The sequence below is a fragment of the Diorhabda carinulata genome, chromosome 11 (assembly GCF_026250575.1).
Source record: "Diorhabda carinulata isolate Delta chromosome 11, icDioCari1.1, whole genome shotgun sequence".
In the NCBI taxonomy this organism is placed as follows: Eukaryota; Metazoa; Arthropoda; class Insecta; order Coleoptera; family Chrysomelidae; genus Diorhabda; species Diorhabda carinulata.
Window position 1 is genome coordinate 13,294,104 of NC_079470.1, and position 21,991 is coordinate 13,316,094.

At 32.0% G+C, this 21,991-nt stretch overlaps 3 protein-coding genes across 4 annotated transcripts; 2 read left to right on the forward strand and 1 right to left on the reverse strand.

Moving 5' to 3' along the window:
• Window positions 1–1,555: 1,555 nt before the first annotated feature.
• LOC130899762 (proton-coupled zinc antiporter SLC30A2-like) lies at window positions 1,556–10,091 on the reverse strand. 2 transcript variants are annotated; one of them, XM_057809944.1, is made up of 6 exons: window positions 9,616–10,091; window positions 7,445–7,555; window positions 7,142–7,326; window positions 6,952–7,083; window positions 2,487–2,893; window positions 1,556–2,422 (listed from the first exon to the last, which is right to left on the reverse strand). In XM_057809944.1, the coding sequence occupies exons 1-6, from the start codon at window positions 9,829–9,831 to the stop codon at window positions 2,274–2,276; spliced, it is 1,200 nt and encodes a 399-aa protein (XP_057665927.1). In that variant the 5' UTR covers window positions 9,832–10,091; the 3' UTR covers window positions 1,556–2,273. The 2 variants fall into 2 exon arrangements, with proteins under 2 accessions (XP_057665927.1, XP_057665928.1); XM_057809945.1 differs by lacking the exon at window positions 9,616–10,091 and adding an exon at window positions 8,189–8,357.
• On the forward strand, window positions 3,054–6,587 carry LOC130899761 (homeobox protein 5-like). Its single transcript, XM_057809943.1, has 2 exons — window positions 3,054–3,660; window positions 3,719–6,587. The coding sequence occupies exons 1-2, from the start codon at window positions 3,384–3,386 to the stop codon at window positions 4,765–4,767; spliced, it is 1,326 nt and encodes a 441-aa protein (XP_057665926.1). The 5' UTR covers window positions 3,054–3,383; the 3' UTR covers window positions 4,768–6,587.
• Window positions 10,092–16,662: 6,571 nt separating the features above from the next.
• LOC130899763 (homeobox protein unplugged-like) lies at window positions 16,663–21,399 on the forward strand. Its single transcript, XM_057809947.1, has 3 exons — window positions 16,663–16,892; window positions 18,620–18,953; window positions 20,227–21,399. The coding sequence occupies exons 1-3, from the start codon at window positions 16,664–16,666 to the stop codon at window positions 20,360–20,362; spliced, it is 699 nt and encodes a 232-aa protein (XP_057665930.1). The 5' UTR covers window position 16,663; the 3' UTR covers window positions 20,363–21,399.
• The last annotated feature ends 592 nt before the right edge of the window (window positions 21,400–21,991 follow it).

Genomic DNA, 21,991 nt, shown 5'->3' on the forward strand with positions numbered 1-21,991 from the left:
TGGAAAAACCTATAAGGGCACTAAAATTGAAACCAAACACTACTCATATTGCTTTTTAAATACGATACAGGTTTTGGTGGTATCAGAAATGTCTTTGTTAACCTTCCACAAATCGATGGTCCCGATCCGGCTCGAAGGACCAGACAGTTTAATTGTAATTATTAGTGTAGTAGTTGTATACAGTGTGTTCGATTAAAATGATCATCAATTTTAGGACATTTTTAGATGTTTTTTGACCCCAACCAAATTATTATGATAAAAGAGAACAAACAAACGTTTTTTTTAATCGATTGCAAAACAAAAGTTTATCCAACTCGGCGTATGTTTTTATGTATTGTTAACAAAATTTTTTTAAATATAGTTGGGTTTGATATAAAGACGTTATATTGTATGTTAGTTTTTAAGGTAAAAAGTTGATATATATATATATGAATTTATTTATTAAATCTTTTTATATAATTTTTTTATCCGATCGGCAATCTGTATATCTCTTTTTGATAATTATTTATTATATTAACTATATTAAATAAATTATTTACTCGATGTGTTATATATTTATTTTCAACTAACTGAATTTATTGAATCACAGCAGTTTTCCAATAAAAACCAAGATTTTCTTAAAGAAATGTCAGTTTTCTCATTTGCAGCTGTCAAATTTTGTATCTAGAAGCTATTTATCAACACATATCAATCAAACACATTGGATTTTATTGAAAACCAAGATTTCGTTGAATAAATTCCAGTTTTTCTTGAATTATAAAATTTTTTCATTGAAAAACAAGATTTTCTTGGAAGTTTTTCCATTTTTAGCCATTATATTCTACCTCTACTAATTAGTAATCAACACGTCAACCAAAAATACTAAATCACAAGAGGTCTTTATTGACAACAAATATTTTTTGGAAGAATTTCCAGTTTTTTCATTTTTGCAGACTTCAGATCTCAGGTATTTAACAACTAAAACTATTGAATCATAACAATATTCCATTGAAAACCGAGATTTTCATGAATAATTTTCAGTTTTTCCTTTTGTAACCATAAGATTCTACATCTACAAGCTACTAACTTGTTCTGCGTTCTATTTATTTTCAACCACCCAAAACTATTAAACCCCAACACAAAAATTATTTTGAAGAAATCACTTTTCCCATTCTCAAAATCAGATTTTAGGTCCACAATCTAGTTGTACTTCTACGTTAAGTTATGATGGGGCTTCTTAGGTACAATTCTATTTTGTAGTAGATCTTTTCAGTTTTCTGGTGTTTATTTCTTAAATTAGCTAGAATAGTGAGTTCTTCGAGTGTTTATCACTTTTATAGTGATTAAAGTATTACTTTGTTTGAATTTCGTACTAACGGCTTTGATATAGAGAGACATCTACTAAAGTGAAATATTTACAAACACGAATGGGCATAATTGTCCCTTACTAATCACTTCAGAACATCAGAACACTAGAGAATTATTAATATTTCAAATTTGTTTTCAAAATAAAATAAAAAATATCTAAAGGATGCAAAAATTTAGGAACGATCGGGACTTGAAACAAATACGACAATAAAATTCAATTATTATATTAAATTGTTTAAAATTTAATACAAGGCACTTGCCTCGAATATATGAGTCAACAAAATAAAAATAATCAAACAAAATACTTAAAATACTGAGGAATGTAAAAATATCACTTAAAATCGGCAAATCTTTGTTTAATTAAGTAAAAACATGTATTTCATGAATATATTTAGTACACTGGATATACCAAATTGAATGTTCAATACCAAACTATCAACCGATTAAAATTAAATTTTTCAAAATTTCATGTAAACCTACATTTTTAAAATCTTACAATACCTACACATTCCTTAATAAACATCATAACGAGGTAAACTACTACTTCTTGAAGTCATCTCGTATCAATTAATTCTAGAAATATGAGTTACCTAGAAGAGAACTAAAAATTTGTTCAACAAAGTTTTTACTTAATAAACAAAAGATTTCCAAAATATGTTATAAAACGAGGATATGTTGGAACGTAATAGGACTTGGAATTTCATTTGAGCCCTAAATATTGATGAAAAGTGAGATTATGCAGTGTTTCCACTCTACTCGAATTCTTCTTACCAAATTTGTGCATAGTACGTGATAAAATCTTGAAAATAAAAACAATCTTTAACAAAAAATAGAAAATAATCTATACAATCTCAATAAGTGTCCTCTTGAAAGGATCAAAATTGATAGAAGTTCTAATATATCCCCTAATTTAAGTAATTAGACTATCACCACTGAAGATTCTGACATTCACCACACAATTTGATAAGTTCGTCATTATAAGACTCTACTTGGATAGTGCAACTTATAACAGGCATTTTACTTTGTATTGTCAACGCTGTTTTCTTAAGAAGAACATCTCTATCACAGAAATCATCTTTAACAAACAAAATTACGAATTAAAAATAATGAAATTTTATATATAAATAAACTTTACTTACCAACAGCTAAGTGAACAGAAACTATGTTTTTCTCTGGAGCTAATGCCCAAGTATGCAAACTATGTACGTGCTTTATATCTTCAAGTTTGGCAATTTCATTTTTCAATTGCATACTATCTATAGGACTCCCTTCGAGTAAAAACCAAAGGGAATCTTTTCCTACTCTCACTGTTGTACAAATAACAATAGCTGAAAATATTAAAGTACATATTGGGTCCGCTATTTTTGCGCTAGGTTCAAATTTAATAACAACTGCTGCTACTAAAACGCCAAAACTTTGAAGTAAATCTCCTAAAACGTGTATTGTTGCTGCACGTACATTGATATTTGACGAAGATTCCGAATGAGAATGTTGGGATAATCCATGCGAATGCGTGTGGCATACTCCGTGAAGAATACCACCCATTCTAAAAAAAATATATCTAACTTACTTTTTCACAGCAACTCGTTTAATTTGAAAAATAACTTTGTTCGCTTATCTAAATCTCTACCAGTTATCGTAAAAAAAAACGTTCGCGAAAATTGTCCTAACAGTTTGACAATTGTCACTACTGTCAAATGTAGATGTATCAACGTCTCCGTGAAGTTATCCCCCAGGTGGTGAAGTTTACAAATAAAATAATAAATATGGAGAATAGAAAATATTTTGATATATAAATTAGTGATATTATGAACTTATTCAATCAAAAATTTTTCCGTCCATTTGAAACAAACTCGAAATAAGATAAATAAATTCAAATGATTTATGGCCTCTACAAATTGTTGTAAAAAAAGCTTTCGCGAAAATTGTCCTAATAATTTGACAATTATTATGTCACTAACGTCATTACTGTCAAATGTAGGTATTTTAACCTACGAAAGTTTGTTTCATTCAAGTTTACAAATACAATAATAAATATGGAGAGGAATAGAAAAGATTTTCGCCCCAACCGTTCTAATAATATTTCACCATGGAATGGAAATATTGATTCGCAATTCAATTATAATCAGTGGAACAATAGTAGTATTCCAAATCATTGGAATAATCAACAATCAATGCAACGAATTTCTCCGTGGGTACAAAATCAGAATAATAGAGCTGATCCATGGCAAAACAATAATTCAATAATATGGAATCAACAGTCGTCGACACCACAAAATAATAGGAGTGGAGGTATTTGGATACAACAAACAGGTAACTTTTAATGTGCTACAGAAAATACAATCGGCGATTATCTTTTTTTAATTTTTAGGGAATCCAAATAGAAGGAACGTTGGTAATTGGTCTGCAAAAAACAACCCCAACTGGGAGCGTAGGACTCCTTACGATCGACCACCAGGTGATAGAAATAGATCAAATAGGGGCCAAAAAAGTGATAGATCTGAGTCAAATAGTCGAGAAAGGACACAAATAAGACAACGCGACCTTTCTCCAGAACTTCAGTCTGAGCCTATAGTTTCCCTAACACCATTAGAAGCTAAAATTGAAAAGTTAATAACAGCAGTACAAAGTCAACCAGATAACATCGGACAACTTATTTTACTACAGAATAACAATGAAATACCGCCAGTTTTATTGAATAACGCAGCACATCAGGTAAAAAATTGTGTAATGGCTATTGATAGAGATGAGGCAACAGGTTACTCCAAATTAAGAATAAACTCAACAATAATTGCTGAAGGTATGTATTCTTCAAAAAAGGATGCAAAAGAAGCTCTTTATGAAATGGGACTGGAAATTTTGAAGAACAAATGTTTTTATATCACATCAAAATCTCATTATGAAGAAGTATCTATGAATGATATCAACAATCATAAAGTAAATACCCAAGAAGATGATACCATGAATAGTAACAGCAAAGCTCTCCAAATGATGCTTAAGATGGGATGGGGCGGTAAAGGTCTAGGAACTAAAGAACAAGGTGAACAGAAAAGTGTCGCTGAGAAAATAATTGAAAATATATCCAGGGAAGGTTTAGGATTAGGTGGACAATCCGTAATGCAAGAAGTCGATAAAATTCTAGCAGATTATGCAAAATCTAATAAAACTGTAACTTTAGGCTTTGATTCAGGATTTACTAAAGAAGAAAGAGCACAAATTCATTCTATAGCAGCTAAATATCATTTAAAATCGAAAAGTGAAGGTGGTTTTAACAACAGGAGGATTACTATAAGTAAGAAGATGAGCAAATGGGTGTTGGTTAGGGAATTGTTAAGAGTTGGTCTTGAAAATGAATCTTATATATTAACCATTCCTGATGATTTTCAACATTTGTGGACGGAAGTGACTCCATCTACTTAAATATTTGTGTTATTAGTGGGTGCCCAGATTGCTATTTATGACATTGACTATAAAGTATTAATAAAAAAACTACGATGATAATGGTAGATTTAAGAGGTAAAGGAATATGTGTAAGTTTATTTAATGCATTTACCCACAGATAATTTAATAATGAAAATTCTCATTTATTAGGAGAATATATGTGTTTAATACTAAGTGAATGTTCCTAGGAGCAAATAAATTCTTTAATAAAAAAAGAACTCGAAGTGAACTGTTTGATTACAAGTTTATTGTATTGTGACAAAAAAATAATATACTCGATAAATAGATATGATAAATTGTGATAATTATTATGTTTTTGTTAATAGAGGAACGTGAGGTTACTTAACTTGACATAAAACTGCCTACTACTCTATTTTTTATATGATAGAAAATATACATTTTGGTATTTTCCCTATAATTTTCACAAAAAATCAATTTGACCGTCATAAAAACAAAGTGGAACTTTTTATCCCCAAAGTTGTACTTGCTATACGGTGAGGCGCGGATCTGTGAGGGGAGACTAAGGAAAAAGTCTCCCTGTAAATCCCAAAGAGTTCTGAACAATAAAAATTGGGAATTTTGATATCAATTTGTTTTATTATTGTCAGTTTTATATCGTAAATGCTATAAATTTAGAAGTGTATGAACATTTGGATCAGAGCATAATTAAAAATTCATCGTTTATGCCAAACATTTTTCGAACAGCATTCAAATTCTTAAATTGTATATTAGAGTCTGTTAACATCATTAATACAGCCTTCATAAATATAGATCAACCGGGGATCTTCTGGATTATGTCACCAACGTATAGACTGAAGGTATAGAGAAATATGGGGATTCTAGAGCAAAATCACTGAACATATCAAAGGCTTTTGACACAGTTCTTCTAAATAAATTAAGATCGTACGATTTGTCATTCTCACTCATCGACTGATTTTTTCAAAGACCAATCCATCCAGATCCATATCGATTGACAAACCTCTAACGTTCCCCAGGGATACTTCTTGTCACCTACTATTTAATCCCTAGGGGACCCCATGGGATCACTCTATAGACAAGAAAACTCATAAAGAGTAAACAAAACCGTAAACCTTAACAAATTATAAGAAAAAACGGGGTGGAATAATCCCCTTTTTCATAAATTATTTTGTAGAGGTTATGTGCAGTTTTGATTTCTTTTTATTAATAGTATTTACAAATATTAGTACAGTCCATAAAGTTCTTTTTCGTCACAAATTAGTGACCTACTAAAACGGGTAGCGAAAAGATAGTTTTGAAGGGGTGATATGTATGAAAATAGATTGTGTCAACGGGGTTATACGTACAAAGTTAAACAAATGAAAATTGAACGTCTTGAAACATAATTACTAAGTATTTAGATGCAATAATTGCGCTAACACAAAATATAATCACGTTTTGTTGGATAAAATTAAATAGTAGATTAGGACATAAGATAAATGATTATATATAGTTGTGGTAATTATAAAGTAAAATTTAAATTTTGATTAATTAAATATTTTAGTTTATTACATATAAAATAACAGAATGTACTATCGATTATTAATAACCTTTGGTCCTCTATCAATTATTTTAGACATGAAAATTTTCACCCCCTAGTTGGGGTGGAGAACTCACCTCTAGGGCAAAAGCACACATAAGCGTAGTATAGAAAATGAATAACTTCTCGTTAAAATTAATAAAAACAATAACGATATGTATATAAATCATCCTACCATTAGAACCAGACATTGTAAATTGTGGAAAGTAGAATTATCGAATAAAAGTAATTTTATCAACAATTTTGTTTTATTCCGATTTAAAACTCCACTCCCTGTTCTGTTTCTGATAAAAGTCTAAAATTTATCTTTGTTTGTCGGCGTCTTTGATGTTTTTTTTAATAAACAGTGAAGAATTGTTTATATTATTTTTTTAGAACTTATTTCTAAGAAAGTCTTTTTATTTATTTGTTTGTTTACGTTCTAGACTTATTGAGAAAATCTATTTAGTATATAAACTAGTTAGTTAGTGACTTCAATCCAACTTATAAGTGAAAATAAAATAAAAATCATCAAATTATATTGACCAAAAGTCCCATACTGATTCCCATTTCACGATAAATGACTTCAATTCAATTTCTAAGTAAAAATAATCAACATTACTCACATTATATTGACCAACAGCCCCACAGTTGATATAACAATCATAGTAGTTGCTTCAATTTCATAATCTTTGGTATACAATCTACTAATCGCCATCGTGGATAGAATTGCTGTCAATATCCATATAGTTAAGACGCTAAAACATAGATAGATCCACTTAGCTCTTTGTTTTATTTAAATTTGAGTAGGACTACCTAAGAAGAGCGCCTATAACTTCTGCTCTATAATAACCGAATGTCATACTTCGAGTTGGCGGTTTCCTCCCAACCCATATAGCTAATAAAGAAATTAAAAATCCTATTAAATCTGATAATAGGTGTGCTGCATCTGTCATTACAGCTAAACTTCCAGCCAAGTAACCACCAACTAATTCTGCTAGCTGAAAGATAAAATATAAATCTAACTGAAAATATAGTATCTAGAGGTGTTTATTATTAATGTGCAGCTGTAAAGAAAAATGGTGCGCAACATTACATTTAAAATTTATTTGCTCTCACCATAAATACAGCGCATAATATAGCCGCACTACTCAACTTTTTCCAAGCAGTAACATCTTCCGAAGACCGCAAGATGCGGTGGCAGTGAAACTCAGAATCTTCGTATAAATCCTGAAATAGATAAAAGGATATTTCGGCGAACATTAATAGATTTAGAGACAACTATAAACAAATCAAGCAAAAACAAGAAACAATGCCATGGTATCGATGAACTAAAAACTTAACCTCAAATACGATCTCCAGCAATATAATGCCTGTATATGATTTATCATATAAATTAGCAGGAAGTACCACAAAAAAACTGTATTATAGATAGTTTGATATCTTTTATTTAGTTAGACAGTTGAGGTGGAATAATTTTTGGATGGTCCTGGTATAGCATTTGTTTTCAGGACAGAGACGTAAACAATTGATTCAAATCACATTGTGTGGGTTCCAAACAAATCAATTTTAATAAGTAATGAACACAAATAAGATTAATATCTTATTTAATTAACAAGTTCGTTGACAGTAAATAAATAATTTATTATAGAACGATACCAAATATATTTCATGCTCACTTCAATGTTCAAATACTTATTAACTTAACCTCAAAATATTAAATATATAAAAGCGATGGGCACTAATTCGTATACGAGGGTTGATACGACTTTAACCAAATGAAGTTTGTTCTAAATTTACATATATATAAATAGATTGGTCGAAAATGATATTACCACGAAAATTAATTATGAAAAAACTCACCATTTTTTATTAAATTTTCTTATGTAACAGAAATTAGTTGGAAAATAAAAAACGTTTGATAGATTTTTAAGAGGTTAATCTAGTAGTACTAACAATTATGATCTAGTCATTAAAACAATACAGAAACATTTCAGATTGTTGATAACACATTTGGAAAAAAAAAACAAATACTTCAAAAGATAAATTAAGCAGCAATCATTTAAATGAAATTGTTACAGAATGATTCACGAAGTTAGATGTTTTTTTCGATGCTAGAATAGATTTAGTAGAAAAATCCGTACTTAAGGCCTTATCATACTAGGGGATTGCGAGCGTTTTCAAAGCGAACGCGCAACGATCACGCCGCGAATAGCAGCGTGGACGCCATTTTGTACTGCCGCGTACAAACGGCAACGCCACGGTTCATAACGAGAGACGAATTTGAGAAGTAAAATTCAAAATCGTTACGTAATAAGGGACCAAAAAAACAGAGAAGTTAGTGGTCGTAATTTAAAAAAAAAAAAGGTATGGGAAAAGGATAAAATGATTATAAAGTTACTGCAGAAGATGGACGGCAGGATAAATAAAGGCAGAAAAAGTGGTGAAAGTGAACTGGAATACAGCTTTGCGTTTTCTCTTGTTGAAGAGCAAAATACGAGGATATGTCTATCATAAACTGATATATTATATATTAATAAGTTGAGGTCGGAAAATTTTCGGATATCCCTCGTATATATCTAATGTATTTTAGGGAGTTTTAAAGATTTTAGTGAAACCTGATATATGCAAATTTATCCTGTTTTAAAAAGATTGAATATGGATGACAGTTTTCTATTAGGGCCGAGATAAAATGCAACATTATTCATTAGCCTTTATTAGTTTCGGGAGACGTAAATATAACCTAACTTTTACATCAAACTTGATGTCTTCTTTTAAAGTTAATATTTATCAAAAATACAATGAATTTGAACGAATGCAAGGCTAGAAATGATCATAATTATCATTATTTTTTACTTTATTAGTATAAATTGTAATTATTCAAGTTTGAAGACATCTAATAATAATTTATTCAAATACATTTGGAATAAAAACTGAATTTCAGCCCTCAAAGGAAGAGGGTTGATAAAGCGAAGTTTTGTTAAAATTCTTGAGAATGCTCTAAGAATTTATTTGTTAAACAGCGTAAAGAACCAGATTGAAAAAAATTACGTTGATTAAAAATGACCATTACACTATTAAAATTCTATCACTTATCACAAAAACAATAAATTTGAAATTTCACTTGGATTTAAATGATTAAATTGCATAATTGATTAAAATATTTTCATAGTGGTTTCAATTAGTCACACAAAACTTTTGGTATTTGTTTCAATAAAAATTTCTCTTTTATTGATGATTACAATTGCTGGGTTGTATAATGAGAAAAAAATATATTGTTAGCTACTTACATTGGTCAATAACGGTGAATCTTCTAAATTATCATTATGGTCTTCAGTGATACACGTTGTACCATCTTCTCGAATATAAGTTTTGTTTAATTCTTGACCCACATCAGAATTCGCCGAGTTCCAAACTAATCTGTGACATTGTAAACACTTTATCTGTTTCGAATTTTTATCATCCAATAGGAAATCCACGTCTTCGTAATGATTGCATGGAGTCATAATAATTACTATTTCAATTATTTATAATTGCAAACGTTTTGTTTACTACATAATAACCTCATATCAATATCGTGTATGTTGACAGGATCGATCGAAATTAATGTTCATTTATGAACCCATTTTTGATTGATAAGAACAGAGATCATTCACAAAATCTCGAATGTAATCATAAAATAATGTAATTTCTTATCTTATTTGTATTTGCTTACCAAAATTGTCCACGTGACTATTGTGGTTTTTAAAAATTATTGACATTAGATGACAGATAGCCACGTTTCGAAATATTCGTTAGTATACTGGCGGTTAATAATGACGTCATAAATCTTCGCTATATCGTCGATTCGTGCCAACAAATTAGATTCGACTTCGTATTTTTTCTACATATTAGAAATAATTGTTAACACTATTGAGATATTACCATTTTTAATAATTATTACTAAAAACAAGCTTTTAATTCCAAACGCCTGGAAACATAGTCAATACTTTATACTTATATTGACAGGGCATATGTCACATATTAGAATATAAGTTTGATTTATTTCTGAGTTATGACTAGTAAAACATATATAATGATGATTATCATATTAAAAGATCAAAAACTTTTGACACACATTAAATAGTGTTATAAACAGATTTCTGAAAACAGTTTATATGCAATCAACAATACACAAGTGTTGTAGAGGGTGCCTAATATACATAATCACTTTGTTGTATACATTAGACAGAATGGGCTAATTTTTTTATAAAAACTGTGAAAAATTGTTAGAATTCAGGGCAATAAAGACTGTAGGTTGGTCGAAATTTCATTTGCGTGCTCATGTATTTGAAGTAAAAGCTCAGGAAAAACAACACGCCTGTTATTTCTTTTAAGATAAAAAAAGGAAAAAAAAACTTTCAATAATTCTAGTTAACAAATCTTCAACGATAATGATCGAATAATAGTACAATTAAATCGAAAAATATTCTGGATATTCCAGACGTTCATTTTGACAAACAAATCGTGCACAATTGAAAATTTATCGGAGATACAATAGAGTAACATCAGGCATGAGTGGAGTCATATTCCCGAACGCATTTGCATAATTTGACAGAGAAATTTACTCCCTGACTAATTTACGCCGTTCGGGGGTGAGTTTATATAACAGAACCATTAAAATCTGCCATAATGCATTCATTGGGGGAAATTAAAATAAAAAACACCGACCGTTTCGGTTTGGATTTTTGCTTGTCACATTTTGATATTCACGGTTTTTGTCGAGGGAACGAAATTCTCTACAGAGATATGTACATATACAGGGATTAAAAAAAGTTTCTACTTTTACACTTCTTATTATAAATAACGTTTTGAAAAAGATTTAATTCGATTTAGGTACAATGGTTGAAGTCAAACGAAAGCATCTGGGCCGTCTTTCATGATCAGGAGGCTCTAGGGCTAGCATAGTAGCTGAAAATACTCGGTTAGGTTAAGTTAGGTTAGGAAATTTTTTTTTATAACTTTTTTCGTTAAAAATCCTTTCAAGTGCAGTCATTTAGTGTGTGATAGAGTAAAATTTGAACCTCCTGTTTTCGAAATTCGAAAATTTGTGAATACATTTTGATTGTTTTGCAAATTTGCAGGTGTCAGTTGTAGACAAAACGTTTTTTATCTTGTTTTCTGTATCATAATTAAATTAGTAAAGATAAATATGTTTTTATATTGATGATAACATCATTTTGTATCGTTTACAGTAATGACATCAAAACAAATTAGTCATTTAGGAAGTTCTTCATGACATCGTTATATTAACTGGTTAAATACGATAGAAAAAACAGGGGCAATAACGTTGATACATTACCAATTACCTTCAAATTATAGTTCGACGTAGAATAAGCAGTAATTTTGTTGATAAGCTCAATGAATATCATGAATTTTTAACGTGGAAACGGTCATAAACAGGCACCGTTACCCTTATAAAGTAAACTCGGTCATTTTAATGGGCAATGGATGGGGTGAAACTACAAGGAAATTATTTTATTAGGAAAAACGAAGTGACGTAATCCTGATAAGTCATATTCAATTATGTAGAAAATTCTGTTATGATTGTTAACGAACTAACCTATAAAATTTTATGTCATTCATAATCTAACCAATAAAAATTAACAACCTAATCATATGTGTCAACTGTCAGTTTGAATATTGATTGTTGACATCGATGAATGTTTTTTAAAAGAAATAACGAACTTTTAAGTAGAAATAAAATCGATTGAAACACTAAATATTGATAGGTTAATTTAGATTTTGATGAATTTAAGTTTGTATTTTCATTACTACTAATTATAACCTTTTTTCATTATTTAAGATTCCTTTTGAATAACAATACAGACCACTCATTATAATGTTGAGACTAATAGCTTTGAGATGTTTTGCAAAAATTCTAATTTTCTATTTAATAATAAGAAATAGGTTAAGAAAAAAAAAATAAAACGATTTGTTCATTAAAAGTTTAAGAATATTTTAAGTCTTTTAGGTCTTGCTTGGGTGGACTGTATATTCTCGTTGGAAGAGTCCTTGGTTACTTACACAGAAGATACACTAATCGTGTTCCGTGGTTACTTATGTCATAACAAAGAGCGTTCCTTTTAGCGAAACGTCGTCCATTCGGTAATCGTTCTAATAATAATTGTCGAGTCATTTATTGTACAAACAACTAATCGCCTGTTGATACAAAATGACAAATTATACGAACAGCAACTAATTATTAAATATCTTAACTAATCGAATAACTAGAATTTTATGGTTTCTTTAAATAGACAAATAGTTTTATGATATCTGTAATTTTAACGTTAATGGTTTTAAAATGGATTACATATACAGTATACAGGGTGTTTCAAAAAAAGGTGATCCCGTTTCTAGGATTTTGTAACAATTACTGGCAACATTGTATTGAAATTTTGTACGAATATGTTTTGGAAGCTGATACATCCAATGAATTTGTTTTTATGTCTCATAGAGGGCGCTAGTTACACGGTTCGTATCGAGTAGTATTGAACGTAACTTTTTTAATATTTGATTTATTAAGCAAAATTTCAAGCGAATTAAAACTCGTTACCGTGTACCGTTTCCGGAATATTTTGATTTGAAAATTATGAAATAAATAACAAAGAAAGTAGAAAGTTTTAATTGACATTATCCATTTGAGTTTTTCGTTTTAAACTTCGTCATAATTCATTAAGGTTATTCGAAATGTGCTTTTCTTGCCTTATGCAAATTATAATAAAATGTGACGTTTTCGGAAAGAAAAGAAATTCAGGACCGAATCAGCTCTTCAAAAAACTTCATTTTCAACTACGTATATAAAAATTCTACCTTAAAACGCTTCAATAACTCTACCTAATATTCGTTTTGAATCGATTGGGCGAACTCACAAACTAATTGTATGACAGCTGTCAAATTTATTCGAAAATCCATTGAAGGTTAGGGCTATAATATTAGTAGCTCCATCTATGTGTAATCTACAAACTTTTGGCGTTTTTTCACGCTTTGTAGTTAGTCTTCAAGTGCAGTTTAATCGAGTGACTGCAGATGGAACTTCATTATGATATCATAGAATCATCCAATAATACATACCGATGCTAAAATTCGGGTTTATTATCATTCGTTTTTGTTATGAATCGATTCACAAACTAATTGTATGACAGCTGTCAAATTTATTCGAAAATCTATTGAAGGTTAGTGAAACATAATTGAAATTCATATGGATCTGATATTAGCAGCTCCATCTACGTGTTAACCTACGAACTTTTAAAGTTAAACCTACTAAATTAGAATTAGTTCATTATTTGAAATATTCATGAGGTTCATAAAGTATTTTTTCGAAATCTGTAACAATATTGATTTGAAAAGTAATTTCGGGGTATTTCCCACGGAAACGAAAGTGCAGTAGCTGTATTTTGAACGAATTGTGTAAATTATCTGATTTTTCAACACGTCCTCTATTGTTTATAATTGATTTTGAAATTAAACGCCTTAAAATGTCAATTAAAAACGGATATACAGCTTATTATACGTAATCGAGTTCCTGGACATCCTGTATCATATTTTATTCGATTGTTTGTTGATTATTTGTCGAGTGCGGTCCTGTATACTAGGGGAACGTTCGGCTAAGCGATTTTCTGTGTTCTCATCAACGATAATTGCGCCCTCAATTAGTCACAGCTTGAATTTCGTACTTATTCCATTTAATGGCGTTGCCAGATTCTCGCTTCGAATGGCGTTAATTGTATAATCGTCCCTTGTGGACTAACCACTCATTATTTTATGTTAGATTTGTAATTATCACCTACGCCTATGATCCAAGTCGTATCTTATCAAGAAATAAATCCACGAAATTCCGTTCTGTCACTTGTTCAACAATAACTTAATAAATGAGAGGTCGATAAATAATTTTCTGCCAGAAAAATGTATCGCAGATACAAGGAAAGAGCTAGTAAGTCATGTGGTGTAAGTTCCGGAAATGTCGATGACAAATGGCCGGTGGACGCCCATGTTGACCGGCGAATGGACTGACGTGGTTAAAAGCATCATATTGTTAAGGAGAGGTTAGAAAAAACGAAGAAGATCAGTGACAACAAAGTAAATTAAATTCGCCGAATGCTTTTTTTTAATAGAAATTGTTTTAAAAAATTATTAATTACTTTTCTTCAATATGAGAAATCGAAGGTGTGACAAAGATCTTTAGAGTATCAGTATCTATACTGCGCATGCTTGAGAATGAAAAAAATGACATTATAATATACAAATGAGATGTCTATGTAAGAAAAAATATTCCGTGGTTATGTGACTTTCTGATTTCTGGTATTAGGTTAGGTTACGTTCAGTATACGAATGTGTGTGTGATAAAATTCTAGTGTAAACAATAAATTAAATGAACATCAAGTACCTACTTGACTAATATCTTGTGGAAAAAAATTAGGAGGCGGTCTTCTTCTAAGTGATATAATGTCAAATTGTTTCGAAGTGACATATGACATAAACACATATAACTACTTCAACCTCGTAGCGCCACCTTAGGCGGTTGTTATTACCAAGATTTACTCGAAAATTCAGTGGTGTGGTAGTTGGAAAATAATTAATCGTATTCTGTGGTTTCAAACCGATTAATACAGCAAGTTTTTCGATATATCGGTAAAACCATTCTTGGTATTTATATATTTCAATTAATGATTCCAAATCTTCAAATGTCAAATCCTCAAACGTCAGATCTTCAAACGTCAAATCCTCAAATTTCAAATTTTCAAACGTCAAATCTTCAAACGTCAAATCCTCAAACGTTAAATCTTCAAACGTCAAATCTTCAAACTTCAAATTTTCAAACGTCAAATCTTCAAACGCCAAATGTTCAAACGTTAAATCCTCAAACGTCAAATCTTCAAACGTCAAATCCTCAAACGTCAGATCTTCAAACGTCAAATCCTCAAACTTCAAATTTTCAAACGTCAAATCTTCAAACGTCAAATCTTCAAACGTCAAATCCTCAAACTTCAAATTTTCAAACGTCAAATCTTCAAACATCAAATCTTCAAACGTCAAACGTCAAATCTTCAAACGTCAAATCTTCAAACGTCAAATCTTCAAACTTCAAATCCTCAACAGTCAAATCCTTAAACGTCAAATCCTCAAAACTTCAAATTTTCAAACGTCAAATCTTCAAACTTCAAATCTTCAAACGTCAAATCTTCAAACGTCAAATCTTCAAACGTCAAATCCTCAAACTTCAAATTTTCAAACGTCAAATCTTCAAACGTCAAATCCTCAAACTTCAAATTTTCAAACGTCAAATCTTCAAACGTCAAATCTTCAAACTTCAAATCCTCAACAGTCAAATCCTTAAACGTCAAATACGGAATGTATATTTTTGAAATATTACTGATTTTTCTTAAAATGAAAATAATAATCCTTCGACATCGAGATTTCCAAGTTGTCTTCTATTGAGAATTCCGAGTTATCTTTTTTTTACAACTTTCCTTATGTCCTAATATCATGTAATTAACTAAATCCCCTCCGATGTACGTGATACACGTTTTGGGGAAAACCAACAAACATCTCCTAACATACAGGAAGTTAGATCAGACTTTCTGGTCTTTCTCGGGACAGCAAAACAAGCAGTCCTCGAATATCTAGATCTACGTTGCTTCTAGGAATACTGCACGCGCGATTTGTACAATTTTTCCGTTTTGTATAATTTATTTTGTTGGTATTTATGTATATAAAGTAAGTTTAAGTAGTTTGGTTAGGTTAGGTGTATATTTTATGTCAAATTGTGACAGATGACATATGAACACACGTCTAAAATTAACATTACAATTATCTCAAAAGTAGTATTAAAAAATTTAAAAGACATTATTGTTAAAATCGCTTAAAAATAGTTAATAGAAATTTAATATTTCGAAACTGAATTGAAACAATGTTAAAAAATTGACATTCTGACGTATTTCAATGGAATAAATCAAAATCTAAACACATTATACATTCAATTTAAATCAATCACAATGATATTTACAATCTCATATCCCCAAATCTCCATATATCTATTTTATTGATGTATACCGTTTAATAACCTCCAAATTGAAACACTAATTCGACTCCACGTCCAATTAAGCCCCTTCTAATAACCATCACATTGGTACGATCCCATTGGCGGTTGGATCTCCAACTACGTAAAAGAGGCGTTTCCAATTCCTAGCCCCTCCTAGTAGGTTTCAGTTCGTCGATCAGCCTCAATTTCGACAGTTTCATAGTTAACTTCGCATACGTCGGTTAAATAAAAAAATATTTTGAATTTTGTGGGGAAATATGGAGATATCGTCTAGTGAAGGGTGCGAAAGTATGACGAAACCTGTACCGAGACCGTTTTCTATCGAGGCTTTAATGAGTGATTGCGGTCCGAGGAAAAGTACGAATAATTTTATACCGTGGGAACAGCAAAATAATCAATTTGTGCATTGTAATAAAGACACTGATTCTGATGGAAGTGTCGAAATGGATTTGGCGCAGGATTTGTCCAATAGGAGTCAAAAAGATGGTTAGTACTTCGAAATTTTTGTTATTAGATTACGAATTTTTAATCATTCCACACATTTCATAAAATACTTGAGATCTAAACACAACAGCGAGCATTCTTTTGAGATCAGTAGTCACTAGGAACCAGATCTGGACTATACTGTGTCTAATTTAACCATTATTTCCAACGACTTCTGAATCGGTGTATTGTCTCGGTGAAACTTCGACGTTTTTTCTTTGATTTTTGTTTTCAAACGATCCAATAACTCTATTTAGGATTCGCTATTGATTGTCACTTCCTTTTGGACATAGTAGATTCCATGGGAATCCCAAAAAACTGAAGCCATAACCTTCCCAGCTGACTTGGAGGCTTCCAACCTGGTCCTCCGACTGCAGTCCACTCAGATGATGATGATCAATGTCACAAATCTGATTTATTAAGTGTAAATTTGGTCGAACTCTGGTCTGAATCATCGAAACGTTGTTGTTTTTGATCGACAGTGAGTAAACGCGGCACCCACTTTGAAAAAAGCTTTCTCGTGGTCAAATGGTCATGCAAAATTGTAAATAGTTTGCTTTTTGATATCTATATGTTGTCTTTTTTGTGTCGATAAGACAGAGCACTTCTGTAACCAATGCTGAAGCTTCTACGGTATTTTTTCTTTACGTAGTTTTTCGGTTTGTTTGTTTGTTTGTCTTCTTAGTCTTCGATAAGAATTATTTTACTAAAATGGCGATATCCCAGATGTAAACTTCTGTATTTCGGTTTGGTATTTTAGGAAGCACTAAACACTAAACACTAAACACACTTTTACTTCAACTGAAATTAATTACTGACAAAACCACGACCTTAGGTATAAATTTTGATCTACTTAGACAAAATGTAAGTAAGTGATCTGAAGAATTCCAACTGGCCCAACACACAAAGCAAAACGTAATCTCCTTTTAGCCCCATACGATTTTCCCAGCGAGATAATCCGAGGCAGCTAAATCTGCCGAATAGGATGCATGAGGTAGCAATTCAAACTTAATTTAGGCCATTGCAATAACGGATTTATGTACATGTGTATTGTTTAGATGAAACAACACTTCTTCTTATCCAAATGTGACAGTTTTTTCTTGATTTCTTCGATCAAACGTTGCATAATATTCGCCGTTGATGATTTCTCGTTTGGAGCCGGTTCTCTCCCTTTTCAATCCCTTGTTTCGATTGTTTTTTTGTTTGGGGTGCGAAGTGATGGACCCACTTTCATCCATGGCCATGAAACATTGTCCCACACTCGATGGCAACATCTTCACGACGCTGTTTTTGTTCCATTGTGAAAAAACTTGGTATCCATCATCGCACAGCTTTCTCATGTCCAAATTCTTAGTTAATATACGATGAATCGCTGTTTTTGGAATGCTGATAGCTCGCGCTTTGTGGATTTTCTGGACTCGTCACTTCATTTGGTCGACCACCGAGCTGCTGGTCGTCGCAGGTCGTTCAGTCTCGTCTAAACTTTGCTACCCGATAATTTATTGTTGATAACGAAGGTTCAGTCTCACCCAGAGTAGAATCTAGTTCAGTTTTCGTATTGGTTGTGCTAAGAACAGGTCTTATGGTACTAAGGTATATTCTATCTTCTGTTTTCGGAATTACAGTGTTTACCATAAAAATTTAGCCATCAAAATGCTACAGCCAACATGGAAAGCCAACTGTTTGTCTTCTTCTTCTTGTGTATTACAAAAATCTTGTCTTTGTTCCAGGCAATTCGGATTTAGAGGACGATTTAGACGAAGCGCATTCCTCGGAAAGTTCCGCCGCGACGAAAGCTCGCCGAAGACGTACCGCTTTCACCAGCGAGCAACTCTTGGAATTGGAAAGGGAATTTCACGCCAAAAAGTATCTTTCTTTAACGGAGAGAAGCCAAATAGCGGCGGCTCTGCGTTTGAGCGAAGTACAAGTTAAAATTTGGTTTCAGAATCGTCGAGCGAAATGGAAGAGAGTCAAGGCGGGTTTGGGAAGCGGTCCTCATCAAGGCGTTAAGAATACGCAGCAGAAAAGTAAACTCGTCGTACCTATACCAGTACACGTCAACAGGTAATTGGGTTTTTATATTTTAAATCATGCATGGCGGATTTTTCGTTGTTGTTGGCCGATGAAAAAGTGTTTTGAGATTTGCTGGAAGGAAATACCCAAGCAACCCAAAAGAAAATTACGAAAATCGGAGACAGAAGATAAAACGTGGATCTCCAAAACTAAAGACCATCAAATCAATGGACCGAAAAGGGGGAATCGGTTCCAAACAAAGCAAAGATCGTTCCATCTGCAGACTAGGTCATGGCGTTGGTTTTTTGGGATGCTTGTGTGACAATTTCCATTTTTTATCTACGGAGAGTTTATTGCCACGTTTGAGTGACAAAATCAAGCAAAAACGGTCGCATTTAGCAAGAAGAAAGTGTTGTTTCAACAAGACAATCCACCAGATCACACATCCGTTACTGCAAAGGCCAAAATTAATGAATTACAGTTTGAATCGCTACCTCATGCACCCCATTCGCCAGATTCAGCCCCCTCGGATTATTTTCTGTTCCCAGACTTGAAGAAATGACTCAGCGGTCAAAGATTTTCCAATACTGAAGAGGTTTGGCTATTTGGAGAAGCTTGACGATTATTGTTAAAGAAATGACATCGCTGCAGAAGTCATGGCGATAATTTGGAGACAAAATGACAAACGTCTACTAGGATAATCTACTAGGATAAGAAAGGACGATTATATATGAAGGAAGATTGATAAAGAGTAGGTCTCCAGCATGCGTAAGGTGGAAGCTCTTCTTCAGACGGGATCCTTCTGGTCACCAAAGAGATGGTATCAGAGCTGGTGCTCTGCTACTCAAGAATAACCAAGAAGAGAGTCAAACGTATAGGATCGAACAGGTCCTATTGCAAGACGAAGTTTAATAAGTTCCTAATTCCGCCGAAAAGCCTTAGATTGATGATGATCCTGAAGGTCCTTAAGTAGAAGTAATGTAGATGTGGATGTTGCTCAGACTTCTACGGATCCAATAGATCGAGTAAATGACGAATATTTAAGTAAAAGTATCTTATTTGGGACAGATCGACGGAAGGAGAGGACCGAACTACATTCCTGGCTACGGATTATAAGAGACTGGTGTGGCTTCAGATAATAGACATCGAATTTAAATAAAAACTGATTATTTTTCGCTATAATTGAGGTATAGGTACTTAAAGCTTCTAAATTTGTAGCATTGGCGGCGGTATTTATATACAGTACGTCCACAAATTGATTTGGTACGATGTTATCTCCAAAATCAATTCAATTTTTTTTTTCAACGTGTTAAAATTGTTACAGATTTGCTGTAAGGAGTCAACACCAACAATTAGAAAGAGCTTTAGGTGATTTGGCCGGGAGAGTTTTAGCCAGTCACGCCGCACTCAGGGTAGGTTTAGATTTACACGGATTTCACACGCAGGCCCCGCCTCGCTAGAAATCCAAAGGGAAATTTTAAGATATTAGTGATTCCTATGTGATGTACATATACAGTGAGTGTTATAATGAAACAAAATCGGTTTTGCAGGTTCCACAAACTTCATCCGCGTGAGTTATGACCTAAATTATCTCTAGTTGAATAATAAACTATTAATTATTGTTGTTATTGTGATTGCGATAAATTTAATGCACTCACTACATATGATTTTCCATAATACAACTTTTTTTTTTGTAAATTTCGAGTTATATTTATTACATATATCCCAAAATGTGGTGCAATATTATAGAATATTTTACTTTTAAATCGAAAAAATGACCATTTCTAACAATTCGTTGTTCAATCGTATTATTTCCGTTCCTAAAATAAATGGTTTGATGATTTTTCCAAACTTTAGATTGTACACGTTGTCCCTGTAAAAGTTACTAATTGTTAACCATTGGGCATGAGCCGTCCCTGGTCTTCAGATAGTAGTGTAGAATCAGCCATTAGAAATTCATAATTTTCGAATGTTTAACTTAGAAAATCAACTTAAATATAAATTCTGGGGGTTATATGAAAAAATTTTCACGTCATCTACTCAATTTTTAGCATAAACACCCTGTATATAATTAGTATTGATACCTCTAGATGGCGTATTTGACGATATAAAATTATCTATCTATGTGTAAGAGGGAGAACTCATTGTCCTTTTCTATTCTCTTCTTTCAAGAAATTAATGGCGTCCGCGCTTGCGCGTGGCGTCGGTTTCTCCTGTCATGTGGTCTCGCGAATGTAAACAAAACAGATCAGACTTTACACACGTTTACTTGAATTTTTTTTAAACTTTTATCAGTGAAATGAATATTTTCGAAAATATTGTGTTAGGTTGGGTTAGTTTTGAAGAGGGCTGGGGGTTAAACAAAGCTGCGTAGGTATAAAAACTTTTTTTATAGTAAAGGACAACTACATTCGAAATGTTAAACAAAATGGTTATTTTCTTGATGACTTGTAGAATTTCAATATTAAAATCAGATACAGAACCAGTGTTTAATATAAGATGTAAATATTTGTAATATATATGTTGAAATATAATAGTTTTTTCTTTATTACCAAATATAATATATTCACTGGGTACTTCACATCCCAAACAAAAAAACAAGGGACTGAAAAGGGAAAAACTTCATTGTTATTTATTAATTTAGACAAAACTTCGGATAAAACAAATAATTTCAGAAAATTAAAAATTTAAACTTATGCAAAATCATCGAAGTGAAACTGTCAACTGTCACATTCAAGGAAGTTAAAATTGTCTACTCCAGAGCGTTCCGAAAGTGTTTTACAGTACGGAACTGTCATTTTCAATACATGGAACACTCAAAACGCAACTTTCGGTACGTAAATAAATACAGAACGAAACTGTCAACTGTCACATTTAAGGAAGTTAAACTTGTATACTCCAGAGCGTCCCGAAAGTGTTTTGCAGTACGGAATCGTCGTTTTCAATACATGGAACACTCAAAACGCAGCTTTCTGTATGTAAATGAATACAGAACGAAACTGTCAACTGTCACATTTAAGGAAGTTAAAATTGTTTACTCCAGAGTGTTCCGAAAGTGTTTTGCAGTACGGAACCGTCGTTTTCAATAC

What these genes read in the sequence shown, in the direction of transcription:
- LOC130899763 (XM_057809947.1), top strand. Translation starts at nt 16,664, where the DNA reads ATGGAGATATCGTCTAGTGAAGGGTGCGAAAGTATGACGAAACCTGTA. An exon ending in CAATAGGAGTCAAAAAGATG is followed by an intron (nt 16,893 to 18,619) that starts GTTAGTACTTCG and finishes TCTTTGTTCCAG; the next exon opens with GCAATTCGGATTTAGAGGAC. An exon ending in ATACCAGTACACGTCAACAG is followed by an intron (nt 18,954 to 20,226) that starts GTAATTGGGTTT and finishes AAATTGTTACAG; the next exon opens with ATTTGCTGTAAGGAGTCAAC.
- LOC130899761 (XM_057809943.1), top strand. Translation starts at nt 3,384, where the DNA reads ATGGAGAGGAATAGAAAAGATTTTCGCCCCAACCGTTCTAATAATATT. An exon ending in TATTTGGATACAACAAACAG is followed by an intron (nt 3,661 to 3,718) that starts GTAACTTTTAAT and finishes TTTAATTTTTAG; the next exon opens with GGAATCCAAATAGAAGGAAC.
- LOC130899762 (XM_057809944.1), bottom strand. Translation starts at nt 9,831, where the DNA reads ATGACTCCATGCAATCATTACGAAGACGTGGATTTCCTATTGGATGAT. An exon ending in ATTCACCGTTATTGACCAAT is followed by an intron (nt 7,556 to 9,615) that starts GTAAGTAGCTAA and finishes TATCTATTTCAG; the next exon opens with GATTTATACGAAGATTCTGA. An exon ending in TATTATGCGCTGTATTTATG is followed by an intron (nt 7,327 to 7,444) that starts GTGAGAGCAAAT and finishes TTTATCTTTCAG; the next exon opens with CTAGCAGAATTAGTTGGTGG.